Consider the following 16,731-nt stretch of genomic DNA (forward strand, 5'->3'; position numbering starts at 1 on the left):
CACACACACACACACACGAACTGACTATTTTGAATTAAATCTCTTAATGCAGACCATGTTTCCTATTCTAAACTATGCTCTAAACTACAAGAAATAAGATTTTTTTTAAAAAAAATCTGGAATCACAAATAAATGAATATCTATATTTTTTCTCAAAGAAACACTTTCTTACCAGGTTCTGGCTCAGAAGTTCATAATCAAAAATTTCCATTTCATATTGCTCTGCCAGTTCTTTACACAATGATATTGCTTCCTCCCACATCTGCCAACACAACATGGTATACATAAGTGAACCAAGTCTACACAAAATTGATGATGCTCACTGTGAGGAAAACACGTCCTTATATTATAAAGGCAAAGACCTCTCACACCAGGGTTATAAAGAATACATACAGGTTTTCTCATGCTTGGGAGGAAAGGGCATCTTGGCAAGATAGACAAAGATTCAGTGTGTGTGTGTGTGTGTGTTTCAGGATCTTTTCTCTGTGTATCTAAAAATGTCAGGTTTTGCACAAAATAAACTTTGTACAGAAAACAGTGGAATTGCATTGTTTCGAACAACAAAATGTTCCATCCCCAAAATGTTTTACAATGTCAACAGTTGCTAAAGAAAAATGCAGAAACCCTTATAATTGACCTAAATGCCTAAATGGAGTGAATACTTTTGAAATGTTTCATTTTGGGGTGCTAGAATGAAATAACTGCAGGTTTTCATCACTAACCTACGTCTGTTGATAGTTTTCTGAGATAAGACCTACAAATATGTTTCTCTTCACTGCCACTCATGTTTATGTATACATGCACTGATCTTTCTCCCTTTTTGTGTCACAGTTCATGTTATTATGGCATAAACTAAATATTCTGAAGAGGAAACTTTCATACTGCTATCACCAACTCCCAAGATCTTTGAAATATGGCCACAGTTAAATGGAAGATGTCAGTAGCACAAGGCAAAATTACTGCTGCCTACCCAGGAGACAAATACATCCTCTGAAAGCAGCCTTTTCAAAGAAGGCATTTGTCTCCCAGGTAGAGAGCAGCCTACTGATTTTGGCTTAATTCTAAAATGTGCAAACATTTGTTCTTTACAAATAAAAACTGCTTTATTGTTGAACTCAACATGTGATAGAGCAAATCCAACAGATTTGCAGATGTGTTGGCTATAGTTCAACATGAAATGTATACTTTGCCTAAATAATAGGAATCACTTGCTAAAGAAAAAGCCATATATGCCTTGGATTCCATTTTGGGAGTAACACAGGATACAAGTGCAATAAATAAATAAATAAATAAACATAATATCCTTAATAAAAGTTTCTGAATGAAATTCATGCACAAACCTACTTTTGTACCACTATGAAGAATAAATGCAATGCAATTCTTGATGAATTTATCTATGTAATGTTCCAGACAGACTTCAATTTAAACATATGTGCTGCATTTTCCACTTGACGTCACAAAGGGTTTAGGCTGTGGCATATGATACATAGCCATTAGACAGACGTTTAAAGCAGACACACACACACAGAGGTTACCTTTCCCTTGTCAAAGTATTCTATAATCATCTCGTATAAGTGCTCTTTTAGGTGCCGATGTGTTTGTGAACTCTGAAATTCTGTTTGCATGACCTGAGGAGTGCACTGTTCATCAGACCACTGGGAAAAAAATATATTTTTTATTATTCCAGCAGAAAAGTACAAATAAGTTGATGCTGAGATCAAAAGGGGTTTTATTCTTCTCAGTTTCTACTCCATTGCTGAAGCTGTTCTACTTCTTCATCTCTAAATACAGATCAACAAGATTGAACTAAATCTTACAAGGGATGACTTGTGTATGGGGGTACAATTGTGTGGGGGGGGGGAGTGTGAGAGAGAAAATGGAGAATAACAAATGTTTCCCACTGTATCTGCCTTTCTGTATTTTTAACCATCCAACCATTCATATGCATATTACACAGTGTGCTGGTAATTATTGCTGAGAGAAATGTCAAAGCACCAACAATTTTAGAAGGCCCTGAAACATGAACACTAGATGAAGAGTTAATAAAGCAGTACGGTCTGGAAGATCAGACTAAAGTAGAAGGGTGTCATCATCAACTCCATCACCAGCCCTGTTCTATCAAAACTTGCATACACATATTTAATTTTAGCACCAACTAGAGTGGATAGGTTGAATCAATGACATCTCTGATTCTGTCTACTCTTGTTGGGCCTATCAACTGGATTTAAACCAGATGTTAGGTCCAACACCATCTCTTCTCTGCTTCCTAAACCTATGACCTCTCTCTCTCTCTCTCTCTCTCTATACATATATATATATATATATATATATATATATAAAGCATTTTCAGCAATGACTGCTATTCAATATGGTATTCAAATGGGACCGCCCAACTTACCGGGCTGGTCCAGTTGCTGTGGTCCGGGGGAGGGCTGCTTCCCTAGTGGCGTGAGACCAGGCGAGGGGCATAGGCCTTTGGGCCCCATGTGGCAGCTCAAGCCAGCACTTCCAGCCTGCTGGGACTCTAACTCCCAGGTTGGCTGGAAGTGGAAGTGCCGAAGTGCCATGCCATTGCCTGGCTGGGCCACTTCCAGTCCGGCCAGGACTCCAACTTCCAGGCTTACCTGGGAGTGGAAGTGGCCCATGATTGATGGGCTGCGGGGGCCACAGCCCTGGGATTGGCCAGGAGGCAGGCCCCCATTCCTTCCTGGCCAATGGTTGGCTGGCCGGCCTTCAAAGGGCTGTGCCGCCCGGCGCTTGGTACCATTTTACTTGCCGGCTCCCACCCTCCCTCCCTTGCAGGATTGATGATCTGTTGTCACAAGTTTCCTAAGGTGGCAGCATAGGTCTTGGATCTGATGGGCATGGTTTCCTGTGCTGCAGAGCACTGAATTGGGAGTCCCAGGGGACCCGAGGATGCTGAGGATGTAGTGATGTCGCCAACGTGGGGGCAACATCGATTCAGTGTTCCCCAGTGACAAGGGGCAAAGATGCACATATGTGTATAACTGGCTCCCAAGGTGGTGGGGCATCTTAAGCCGGTTCCCCTTCTGTCATCCCGAAGTCTGGCTGTGACCAGACAATTCGGTTCAGCAACCAACATGTTTTCGAGTCCTGAAATAGATTCAGGCTTAGACCTTCCCCATAGACAGTCAAAAGATAAAGGATGTAATTGGGCTGGTCTTTATCTTACAGAACTATCTCATAAGTTAAATTTAGTTATAATGAATGGCTCTACAGAAGGAGATGATGAAGGAGAATATACATTTGTGTCCAACCGTGGATCCTCCACCATTGATTACTTCTTGATCTCATATGAATTATTATCTGTAACGCCTAAATGCAAAATAGAACATAGAGTTGAAAGTGACCATCTACCTGTAACTCTGACATTAAAATGTGCTTCACAAGTTGATTTTGCAGAGCAGAGTGTCCCTCCAGAAGGCAAACTAGAATTGAGACCCAGCGGTATTAAGTGGTTCCCTAAGGTTGAAGGCAATCTAAAAACTATCTTAAATTCTGAAAAATGTCTTTTCTTACGAAATTTAATGCTGGAAATAGAATCCCCAAATGATATATTTAAACCCTTTCAACAACTAAGTTTAACCATTAAAAATTTGCTAACTCGACCAATATGCCCCAAGGCCCTTAATCAGAATACAAAAAATAAATCTTGGTTCGATCAGGACTGCATTAACATGAAACAGATCTTGGTGGAAAACTATAAAATTTATAGACAAAATTTTTTACAAATAATCCCTTCTGAATGGTTTGAATTAAAGAAAAAATATAAGAAACTGATAAAAATAAAAAAAGCAACAGCCCTCAAAAATTCTTGGTGTACTTTAATAACAGCAGCAAATAATAAAGATACATCTACTTTTTGGAAAATTGTAACTAGTGGCTGGCCAAGGGCAGTAAGTATGACTTACTCAATCTCTGTTAATTGTTGGGAACAATTTTATAGCAAGCTATATGATCAATCCCGATGCAAACAAAATCATTCCCCCATCGATATCAAAGAGCTTCCAAAATGGCTACCAGTTTCCGACCAGGAAATAAGAAGCCTGATAACAAGGACCACCCCAGGTAAGGCCCCGGGTAATGAAAATATACCCTCAGAAGTGTTTAAATCTAACATTGAATGGTGGACCCCTGTTCTTGCATCCTTTTTCACTGCCATAGATCATACTACATACATCCCTGAGGACTGGGGCCTTGCTATTATTGTACCAATATACAAAAAGGGTGATAAAAATGATCCTGGAAACTACAGGCCTATTAGCCTTCTCAATATCATAAGCAAAATGTATGCTCTACACCTATTGGATAAGCTCCAAGAATGGCTTGAGGAGGAAGATATCATCAGGGAAGAGCAAGCTGGCTTTAGGAAAAACCGTTCGGCAATTGACCATGCCCTAGTCCTTAAACATCTTTCTGAAAAGTATATTGCTTCGGCTAGGGGCACACTGTTTACTGCATTTGTCGATTTTAAATCAGCATTCGATCTTATATCAAGAGATATATTATGGAAAAAGCTTGAGACCACCAACAGTGATAAACGACTGTTAATATTAATTCGTAAACTACACGAGAATTCTCGAGTAGTTATACGTTGTAATAGCCAGGGCAATGCAACAAGGCCTATTCCCACATTTAATGGAGTAAGACAGGGTTGCATTCTAGCACCTACTCTTTTCAACTTTTATATTAATTCCATGATTTCGACCCTGTCAGAAATATCAGCACATGCCCCGACTCTCTCAAATAAGCCTTTATCGATTCTTGTTTACGCAGACGATGTTGTTCTAATGTCCATCACAAAAGTAGGATTGAATAGACTTCTGAGAGCTTTAGCAACTTACTGCACAAATGATGCTCTAAAAATTAATTATAATAAGACCAAAGTAATGGTCTTCTCGAGGAGCCGCCTCCGATATAAGTGGACCCTAGATGATCATCCCATAGAACAGGTGTCCACTTATAAATATCTGGGAATCACATTTCATGACAAGGGATCTACCAAATTACATCAGAAAAATGCTGTAATAAATACACAAAGAAGTATTAAAGCTTTATGTTCTTTCTATTATAATAAGGGAGGCCAATATATTCCAGCAGCTCTCCAAGTCTTTGTTATTAAGATATTAGCACAATTATTATACGGTTCTGAGATTTGTACTTTCAGTAGCTTTACAACCTTTGAGGTAGTTCAAACCAAATTTTTAAGGACAATTTTAGGTGTCCCAAATTGTGTTTCGAATTCTATTCTCCGTCTAGAAACAGGGATGCTATCTATTGAGGCGCGTGTATGGATACGCAAATTAAATTTATGGCTCAAAATGTTTTTTGTTCCGATCGGTTTAGTGCCATTAATTCTAACAGACTCCTTTCTGTCTCCCTGGAAGGAGACACTGACCTTGAAACTCTCATCTCTTGGACTCTCACTATCTGAAATAACTGTACTAGGCTATGATAAAGCAAAATCTGTGATTTCTCAACGCATCAAGGATATTGATTTCCAGACTCATATAAGCCAACTGACTTTACATCCTGTTAGGGAATCCAGTAGACCTGGCAGATGTGCGAAATATTTTGAGAATTTGAATGTCCCGAAATTTAGAAGAGCTTTCATGTCAGCAAGGTTTAACATCTTACCCTCAGCAGTCCTGGAGGGCAGATTTAAAAAGATCCCTTACGAACACAGATACTGTCCTTGTGGCTCAGAGGAAATCGAAAATATTAATCATGTACTCTTTGGCTGTTCTTTGTATACAGAAATACGTGCTTTATATATAACACCAATTGTGCTGCAGTTTCCAGGCAGACAAGAGAAATTTTATACAAATTTTCTACTTGCAGATCAGAAGGAAGATATAACGCAAGCAGTTGCACAATTCTTTGCAGCTGCCATTGCAAATCGTAAACAGTTTGTTAAACAGATGTAATATGTTATAATATAATCTCAAAATCTGTACAGAGGGCTTGATTTAACGGTAAAATTTGTAAATTAGTAATCAATTGCATCTGATTAATGGCACTTTGTAGTTTAACTCTTGCTTGGATAGGGGATATGTTTGTGAATTTTGAACCAATATGTCATGAATGTGGTCCTCTTTTACATAATATGATAGAGTTGTTTGTGAGGTGATGGCAGCCTACTCATTGTTGTGTGTTTGCCTGATCATGCTGTCCTATCATTGCTTTTTATCCTTACTTTTTATAGACTGTAATTTGTTTATATTCTCTAATCTGTTGTGTTTTAAACTGGAATTTTGTAATTGTGCTGGCCAAATGGCTGTAATAAAGTTATTATTATTATTTTCGAGTCAACCTTCTATACTTGAATTCAATAAACTTGTGGCCTTTTTATGTCAGTTGGTTGTCCATTGTGTTTTTCCTCCCCTTCCCTTCCTTCCACGGCAATATATTTCTTCTTAAAGGTAACAACAAGAAATTTCAGCTATTTTCTTCCCACTGAGGGAAGGTCTTAAAAAAGCAAGCAGTTTACACAATATACAGAAGAGAACCATTTAAATACTGGAGCTGTATTGAATACCTATAAGCTATCTCACCTAACAACAGATAAACAAGGCAAACAATTGAGACTTCCAACAAAATGTTGCAGTTTGAAATGCTTCTGTTTAGTGTTTCAGCCAACTGTACTTTCTAAGGATGTAATCTTTCACTAAGGTTGCATCTGCATCATAAAAATAATGCAGTTTGGCATCAGTTTAACTTCAATGGCTCATTATTATGGAATCCTGTGTGTAGTTTGATGTGGCACCAGAACTCTGAAAGAGAAGGCTAAATATCTCACAAAACTACAAATCTCAGAATTCCATAGCACTGAGACATAGAAGTTAAAGAACTGTCAAACTGCATCATTTCTTCAGAGCAGATGCAGCCTACATTTCTTCTGAAAGGTAATAACAAGAAATTTCAGCCATTTTCTTCCTGCTGTGGGAAAGTCTTCAAAAAGCATGGCGTTTTCAAAGGGTATTTGCTGTTTCGAACTTATTTTGTGTGCTTGTTTTGCGTACAAATCACCCTTTTATGTAAAGAGCCTTTTCTGTTAAGATAATAATATTTCAAGGCAGGAATATTAATTTCTGCACAGAAAATGCTGTTTGCAAATTATAAAAATTTGTACATTGATTTGCATAGAAAACAGCTTGTTCTGTTCAGGAATAGAATTTTTTTCCACAGGAATTAATATTTATTTGTTGAAATACTATTTTCTATGCAGAAGAGGTTTTTTCCTGCACAGAAAATGCTGATTTCCATGTAAACCATATGTGAACCACATGTGAATTAATTCCTGTACAGCAAAGATTCTTGTCAATTCTGGATTCTGCTCATCGTAGTTTTTCAACACTCCCCAAAACATGTTTTCTAAACAGGAATTAATTTTTTGAAAATTTTCAAATATTGTTTCCATCTCTAGTACTTTCTTATAGAATACTACATTCCATTGCCACTTTCCACTATGCATTTTTGCCTCCCTTCCTCCTCCCTGCCCTCTAGTATTCTGTAGACATTCAGCTTATTCAGGTTTAAATGCAATTGTTAGTCTCAACTACAGTAGATTGAATTAATGGGACTTGTAAAAATCAACATTTATGTTTATTTCACTGATTTAATATTTTTAGTCTAGGGATGTGAAGGATATTAATTAATATTTACATCATTAACCAATAATAAAAGATGTCTTGATACTCAGGACAGCCTAGAGTAAAAGGGGAGCAGCTGCAAGGTTATTAGTACTTCAGGGTTTTGTTTAGGAAAATTTATATGTGTAAAAAAAACAACATAGCAGTAGTTGAATAAAAAAAACCACCATTTTTCTACACAGAAAAATGTATTGTGCAAAATACAATGACTTCTATGCAAAGAGATTTTCTGTGCACACATACAACATGATTTCTTTTCTAGAATCAGTGCATTTGTGCTAAATGTGAAAACGCGTACAAACCTCAAATTTCTCTAACTGCATGATGCACACTTTTGGGCAAGCAGTGTGTCTTCTGCAGAAAAAGCAACATTTTTTGCATAGGAATGTTGCATAGGAATGTTTTGCATAGGAATGTTTAGGGCTTTTTTCAGGAAGACTGGTTTTATTCAACATTTATGTGGGGTTTTTTGCACATAAAATATACTTGGAGTGAGATGTTTTCTACATAAAAAGCATTTTTTTTCTGCAAGAGATGGTATATTCTGTGTTAAATAACTATTTAACACAGAATATACCATCTCTTGCAGAAAAAAATGCTTTTTATGTAGAAAACATCTCACTCCAAGTATATTTTATGTGCAAAAAACCCCCACATAAATGTTGAATAAAACCAGTCTTCCTGAAAAAAGCCCTAAATTATTAATGTTGCTGAAAAGCTGCATAGAAACCCCTGCAGCAGGTGAAAGGTTATTAAATGTATTTGCTCATCCTTGCAGAATGAAATAAGCAATTTTTTACATCCCTAGTCCATGCTAGCTGGGAGAATTTTAGCCCTCAGTGCTCAATGAGTTACACTGGATTTCTTTATACTCTCTTTATAGTTTTTCCTCTTCTTTTTCTAGTTCTAGCTCTATTTTTCTCATTCTGTAATCACTGAGACAAACTAATAATGTATGTTTGTTTTTCAGCACCTGAGTTCACTGTGTCCATGTGCATGTGTTTACATATATATTCACAAAAGGAAAAAAATCAATTTTATCACCCACTACCAAGAATAAAGCATAAAACCAAAACCATAAATCAATGCCCATTTCTAATAGTACAATATTTGTCTTGACAGACCATCATGTATAGACCTTTGTATTCAATCCAGAAGAGGCAGCTTACTTTCAGAAGTGAAGCATGCAGCAGAAGTGTATAGGCAGCCTCAGTGTAGTTCTCACAGTCTAAATGAAGATCACGAAGTTTATACAGGTACCTATTAAAACAGATGAAGCAAATAAGGGAGAAAGAGTAGCAAAAAAAAAAAAAAAATCTCACTGTTACTTTGAGTAAATAAAGAATTGACTTTTTGTCCTTTGAATAGCACTGGGCCCAGGACATACCCCTGTGAAACCCCACTGGTCACTTCTCTCCAGGATGAAAAGGAGCCATTGTTGAGCACCCTTTGTGAAAACACAGTAAAACACAGTAAAACTGGAAGCACAACACATATCCATGCTCATGCTCCAGGTACAATCAATCTTGACCAGCCTGCCTATCCTAATGTACTATCTTTGTCAGCTTGCTGAATAGCTGTAATTGAAGAGAAAATGTAAAACAAAAATAAAACAAGCAAACAAAAAACACCACAGCTCAAATAAGTCAAAGATGTTGCCCTCTACCCAAAGATTTATACAAATAATTTAATGGCTCTTCAGTTTTAACATCTCTTCTTACCTTTATAATGTAGATTTTATACATTAGATACAAAGCTATAAGCAATCATGCTTTTCATGTCTCATCCTCCTTGGAATATAGTGCTTCATTTGTAAGCTATGGCAGCATGTCCTTCAAAGCAGTTCTTTATTTACAAATGCTGTCAAATGCAAAGCAGTCAAGATGGACTGTATCTGTCAACTTGAAATGTGTCATCCACTTTGCTTCAAATTATGTAATCCATTTTTGAAGCAGAGTGAAGTAGACATCCCATTGGTTCACACAAATAAAATACTATGGGAAGAACTGCAGGTCATTAATATGTATGATGTAGTCAAGTTACGGAATACTTAATATTTTTATAGATGTGGCTGAGCCTTGGGATAATACAAGCTTGACATGAATGGTGTGCTATCAGATATTTATTCTAGCTCTATAGAAAATCTTAAAGACCATGTGAGAGAAAACAATCTCTATCAATAGCAGAATGAGCAGAGCATTTCCATACCTTATATACATCTCTTCACGATTAATCTCCTTGTAGAAATTCTGTAAAGAGAATATGAATGAAATCTGTTTATCTTTGTACTCAAAACACTCAACTGTAAACAGTTTCAAAACTGTACAAAGATCTTTACATATATATATTTAAAAATTGCATTCAGGGAGTCACTTTCATCATTTCCATTGTATTTCAATACTTTTTTATTTTATTTTTATTTTATTCATTTTATTACTAAAATTTCAAAGTACTCATTAGGACTAAAATTAATATGTATTATTTATATATTATCTGCTACTGAAACCAGTGTTTGTACAATTAATTATCTCAACATACTGTAATAAGTTAGGGCCGCATCTTACTTTATCAAAACAGTTCTAAGTGATTTTAAATGGAGCTCTTTCTTGAATATGTGGGAACAAGATGAAACCTCTGGCTTTCATGAGAGCAATCAGTAATAAGCCTGGGATCACCTTTTTAGAAATTATTTGAGAAAGGGGAGGTACAAGTTATCTAATTACTCAGACAAAGAACAAATGGCACCAATAGATTTTCATAGGTAATCAGTGGGATCAGGTAAACAGTCAAATACATGAATTACACTTCAGCAACAGTAAACTGGACAGATTGATCAAGTCAGAATAGCCAGCACCTTGCAGCAGGACAAACACTGTCCTTCCTAGTAGGGTGAGATATGGTTTGTGTGATCTAGAACTATAGCCTCACATACTCCAGATAGCTATGGTACAGTGCAAAGTGAAGAATGTAACCTGTGAGTCTTTGCTCATTTCTCACCTCAGTCATGTATTAACTAGTCTTAGCTTCAGCCCTCCATTTACAATATAAGGATAATCATACTGATCAGCTTTACAAGGCTGCTGTAAACTGATTCATAATATAATTTAGAAGAACATTAAAAATGCTGTATAAATATTACATCTGTCTATTAATACTATCTCTATTGCCTCTTTGTCATCTTAGGGCTTGTTGACACAGACAAATAACCCTAAATTCCCCTCAGGCTCATTGCATTCTGTTTGCAAGACACAAGACAAAAATCCCAAATCAGGTGCAGAATGTCTTCATGACACCTGCACCCAATTTGGGGATTTCTGCCAATAGCCTACATTTAAATAACTTACCTTTTGCTGCTGGTTTTTGGCTGTCTTTGCAGTGATGCCTTCACCTGTGATCCACCTGCTGCTATTACTGCAAGTTCAAGTCACTCTGAGGAGAGAACAAGGCACATGGTGGGTACCTTGTTCTGACCTCAGCAGCAGAGCTGGGCAACAAATGGATAAGATAGCCACCTGTTGTTCACCGTGAAAGCCAAAAAACCCACAGCAAAAGAAAGGAGGCAATAGGTAAAGTCAGGAAGAATTTGGAGCAGAATACTCCAGTCAGTCCAGAGTATGCTGCCAGTGTAGATTCACCCTTAGTTACTGTACTATTTATTAGGAACTGATGCTCCTAATGAATTGATATTATGATTTGTTATGGCTTGTGTTTCTATCATATATAATCATATCTGGCCTAGATAGCTTCCCCCCGTTTCAATCCTGATGTTAATATGATACATGTAGCCTCTATCTCCAAACCATGCAATCTTCCTTCACTTCCCTAATGTGTGTATGCATGGTGATCCCATGCATTTCACAAGGTTTTCTTACCTAAGGAATATTCAGAGATGGTTTTGCCAGTTCCTTCCCCTGAAATTTATCTACACCACCTGGTTTTCATTGATGGTCTTCCATCCAAGCACTAAGCAGGTTTGACCCTGCTTGCCTTCCAAGATCAGATGGGATATCGTGCCTTTATGATATTTAGGTCTTTACTCCCCTAATATTCATCTTCAAAACATTATTACTAGGATTTCTGAATAGCTTACAACTTTCAAACATTTTCCCACCATGGTAGTGCATAGATTTCTTTGATGTCCAGCTTCAGCCCTCATCACAACACCTACCAATAAATTCACAGTACAGCTCATACGATTGTCCTTGCTTTCATCATTCATCACAGCACGATAATCCAGTAGCTTTTCCAAAAGGCCTTTTACTAGGCTTACAAATGTTTCAACAGTCTTGGCAATTCTAGTGTTGCTTGAAGAACACTCTGAGAGTCTGAAAATAATGAAAATTACATGAGAACCAGCATGATGTAGATGAAACACTGAGGGAAATTCCTCTTAGATGATGAATGAGAGGGAAGGGGAAGGTCGGTAAGGAGAAAGGGAATCAGTGAACAAGTTTGGCTGCATGTTTGGGATTATATCTATACCTGTGAAGCAATTTTCTACATAAAAATGGCTATTCTTACATTACAGTGTCTTATATAAACACATATGCACAGACCTAACACCAGCAATGGTATATCTTGGACCCCAGGGTTGAAGTCCAGGGGTCTGTGGTCCAGATTCCCACACCACTCAATGGGCACCAGAGAATAGCAGGAAATAGAGACAGCAGTAATTGGCATGCACATGTTGAGGTTTATCAAGGTTGATGTAGGTCAGCACAGTAAACTTTCTTTAGCAATTTCTCTGTGCATATGTATTTGCGCAGTGATCTCCTTGATCATTGCTATACAGAAGCTTAGAAGAAGCCAACAGTGAAGTCCAACATGATCATATGGAAGATATCTGTTGGCCATGGTTTATGGTGGAGCCAGCCCAGTTTACCTCACTTTATCAATCCCAGCCATATCAGATAGAAAATGTCCAGACTCTACTATATTGCAAGAACATTTTCAGTTCTCACACTTAACATGTATGGCACTATGCTACCTTGCTGCATTTTCTTAAAGCTTTTGGTTCTGCTGCAATGTACAGCAGGAGATTTCTGTACTCTGACAAAGCAAGGGGCTGATTAACTTTCTTTTTGCACTATTGAAGTCTCAGTCTGTAAAAGCACTGTGTCTTCTTACATTCTGATTTGGCTTTCAAGTGATTACAGCAGTAACTAACCAATTCCATTAAGGATTTTAAGTCTGATACATTATGGACATTATGAGGGATATTGCACAAGAAAATAATGGCAAGACGTTAGTAAGTGTTCAGTTACATTCCACAAGCTTCAAATACAATTATCCTGGCTGTCTTGAATTGTTGCATTATGCATGATTTTTAATTTCCCTGGACTTCATTAGTAGTCTTCATTTAAATGCAGAGCTCTCTTATACTGCATTAGCAACTTTTACATGTGCAAAACTACTTTAAAATTTATTGGCATTCCTCAGAAAAATGCAGTATTTTATGTTTTAGCTGGCTATTACTTTATTAGATATTACCTTTAATAGGAATGTCATCTGACCTGCAAAAAAAACAAGTGACTCTGGCTGAGCCTAGAATAAATTATCATTCTTTTAAAATCCTTCTGTAGCTGGGGCTTCCTTCAAACAGTTCTATCCAGTTGAGAAACAGTTCCCTAAGAAGCAGAATTAGTTGGCTTCTCCAGTAAAACTGAGCTACATGTATTCAGAGCATTCTCCAGGCCTTGGATTGACTTGGATCAAAAAGTACTCATGCTTAAAATGCACCCACTCCAATCAATGGACAAGATTCTTGTGACTTGAGCTGCAGCTGCATTGCAGAAATAATCTTTGACACCACTTTAACTGCCATGGCTTAATGCTACAGAATTCTGAGAACTGTAGTTTTGCAAGACATTTAGCCTTCTGTATGGTGCCACAACAAACTACAATTCCTAGAATGCCATAGCACTGAGCCATGGCAGTTAAAGTCGTGTCAAATTGGATTATTTATGCAGTGCAGATACAGCCTAAGTTAGATCACATTTATGTCAATGCACTTACTCTAAGTATAACTAAATCTGGGTCTGATTGTATTTATGAATTTTATTGTTCATTGTGAATAACATACAATTTTTCCTTTGTAAAATCTTTTTGCTAAATTAGCATCTCACCATCTGCCTTAGCAGTCCTAGCTGTCAGCAGCAATGGAGAAGCTATTCTCATTGTTTTGATAGTTAAATAGCATGTGAAGGAAAGATGAATTCATTCTAGCAGAACCCCCCCTCCCCGGCAATAATTTCGCTTTATTGCCATCCTCAAACTCACACTAAAGGTAAGTGTTTTGTTTCAGATTTGAGACAGATGCCTGTAACTGCTGGAGGTTATATATTATATATATCGATTGTCAAAAACAAGGAAACACCTACTGGGTCTTCTTCATGCCATCACACCAATGAAGCCTGCACAGTACCCAGGAGAGGACAGTCTAATTAAAAATGCCACGTCTCTTTCACCTCACCTCAGTATAGAGACCAAAGCAGAATTTATTGCTTTAGCATCAGACCAATATATATATATATATATATATATATATATAGAGTCTCCTTTGCTCTTCTTTGCTGAATTTGCCTGTGGAGAACTCAGAAGCTTGCTCATTATTTTGTGGCATTTTGACTAGTCCAAAGAAAGACATTGCCTTAGCGTGGATCCAAAACAAAGTTGACCAAGTATTAAAAATCAAGGCAATAATATACTTGAACAATCCAGCATTCTGCATATCTATTACAATATACTGTATAGTGCTTCATAGACACACAGTGCAATAATAACCATCACAGGCTCAAGACTAAAAAATGAACAAAACAGATGTTATCAGGAGTGACCTGAATTTCAAATCTGCTTCAATGACACAACTAGGACTAAAATATCCATAGGCCCCAATCCAATACATGATAAAAGAAATTATTCATTTCACCTTTGTATGTTTTGATTATTTCCTTCTAAGCAAACTGAGCCTTCTACTTCTTAAGAGAGGTTCTTAAAGAACTTCAAGCAACTCCTTCCTTCTGAAAGGAAACATACCTAAAAGACAAGTCCTGAGATAGATATACCTAGATTATGCCCTAGACTTTTGTCTAAAAATTTGTTTCCTAGTCACAGTGAGTTTGTAAAATGGGAAATCTTTTAGAGGAAAAAGGCTGTATTTCAGTGGTAGAAAACATCCTTAGCAATTCCAAGTTAAGCCAAGGAAAATTCCTGCTTGAGCCCACACCAAGTCTCTACCATTCTGTATAGACAATACTGAGCACATTACCTGTACATCTGCCTTCTGTGATATACGCCTAAACTAGCAGCATGTAAAATTAAGCAAATTGACTGAATACACGTTTCACTTCATTTATTTTACAAACAACCACCTTATTATTCCCATCATGTAAAATCCTCACTTCAGGGAGCACTGTGTTTCTGGGATACTTCAGAGGAAAAATTGGGGTCATGTCCCCAATTAGTCGTGCCAACTATCCTCAGTCTAGTAGAAAACAACAGAGATAAGAATCTATAGCATGGAGAATTTCATTAGGATTCTGCCTTCCCATGTTCATTTGAGTAGCACTGACGAGAGTCAGGATGAAATACTACAATGTTTACTGTGGTATTTGTTGTAAAGAAATCTCTGTTCCTTGCCCCCCAAAGTGCTGATGGTATATATTTCAATCTAATCTATTTCCATAGGCACATTTAACCTCTTGCCCCAAACCATACCTCTCAAAAGAACTTGTTAACTGCCCTCAACCCTGAATCATGGTGACCCTGTGGATGAGACATCTCCAAGAGACCCTGTCCTCCACTGCTCTGCTTAGGTCCTGTAAGTTCATTCAGGCCCATGACCTCTTTGACTGAGTCTGTCCATCTGACATGTGGGCAGAGATGATTTGCACCACTCTCGTCTTGATTTTTGTAATGTGCTGTACATGGGGCTACCCTTATACCAAGTTTGGAAGCTTAAATTGGTTCAAAACATGGCAGCCAGATTGGTCACCAGTTCTTCCAGGTTTGACCACATAACATCTGTGTTAAAATCTCTTTACTGGCTGCCGATTGCTTCCAGGCGCAGTACAAGATGTTGGTTATTATCTTTAAAGCCCTACATGGCTTGGGTGTGAGTTACTTGTGGGAACGCCTCTCCCTACATAATCCGTCCCAAACTCTGAAACCACTCTGTTTCTCCATATTCTGTTCTAATAGTTGCCTCTTGTCCTAAGTACACATTTCTCATCAGGACTATCCGATGTAGTGGCACACCCATGTCTTTAAAAGCCATCCATAGTTTTTGTGATCTATGTAGTCAAATGATTTGCCGTACACTATAAAACACATGCTGATATTTTTCTGGAATTCCTTGTTATACTCCATTCGTCACCGTATGTTTTTGATGTGGTCCCTAGTGCCTATTCCTTTCCTAAACCCCACTTGCACCTCTGGGATTTCTCTCTCCATGTAAAATTGGTATTTATACTGCAGAATTTTGAGCATAATTTTGCTTGCATGAGAAATTAATGCTATGGTCCTATATTGCTGCAGTCATTTGTGTCTCATTTTTTGTGGATGGGAATATATATTGATTGTTTCCAGTCTGTTGGCCAATGTTTTGTTTTTCCATATTTGTTGACATATATTACTTAACAGTAGAGTTGATTCTGTCTGTGTGGATTGTAGCAGTTCAACTGGAATATATTGTTTCCTGGGTGGTTTATTTTTCCCAATTTCTCTTATTGCAGTTTTCACCTCACTTTTTAGAACTTGGGGTTCATCTTCATATGGTTCTTCATTCCATGTGTCATTTTTTTCCATCTCTTCCATGTATTGCATCCAATGTCTTTTTATTTCTTCTGCCAGCTATTGCCAACAATATTTGTTTTCTTATTCCTGAAGAGTGTTACTTGTGTAATGTTTCCCTGAAAAGCTTTTAATTTGAAAGGCTGCGTTGTGTTTCTAATAAAGGTATACTTAGTGTATGCAAAATGTTATATCGTTCAGAAAAAAAGAAACTTTTAGACATTTCAATATGATCACCAATACTTCTTGTGTGACCTCCATACACAAA

The 16,731-nt window shown here is 37.4% G+C and overlaps 1 protein-coding gene across 1 annotated transcript in view; it reads right to left on the reverse strand.

The window, feature by feature from the left end:
- Positions 1-16,731, reverse strand: part of LOC149321946 (dedicator of cytokinesis protein 2-like) — a 348,354-nt gene that overhangs the window by 53,070 nt on the left and 278,553 nt on the right. Inside the window, exons 32-36 of the mRNA XM_089520310.1 lie at positions 11,842-11,998; positions 9,882-9,922; positions 8,843-8,933; positions 1,536-1,655; positions 173-262 (exon numbers count right to left, since the gene is read on the reverse strand). Coding sequence (XP_089376436.1) covers positions 173-262; positions 1,536-1,655; positions 8,843-8,933; positions 9,882-9,922; positions 11,842-11,998 — 499 coding nt within the window. The remainder of the gene's footprint in view (positions 1-172; positions 263-1,535; positions 1,656-8,842; positions 8,934-9,881; positions 9,923-11,841; positions 11,999-16,731) is intronic.

Source organism: Sceloporus occidentalis, unplaced genomic scaffold (assembly GCF_023333645.1).
Source record: "Sceloporus occidentalis isolate IW3139 unplaced genomic scaffold, rSceOcc1.0.p SCAF_1, whole genome shotgun sequence".
In the NCBI taxonomy this organism is placed as follows: domain Eukaryota; kingdom Metazoa; phylum Chordata; class Lepidosauria; order Squamata; family Phrynosomatidae; genus Sceloporus; species Sceloporus occidentalis.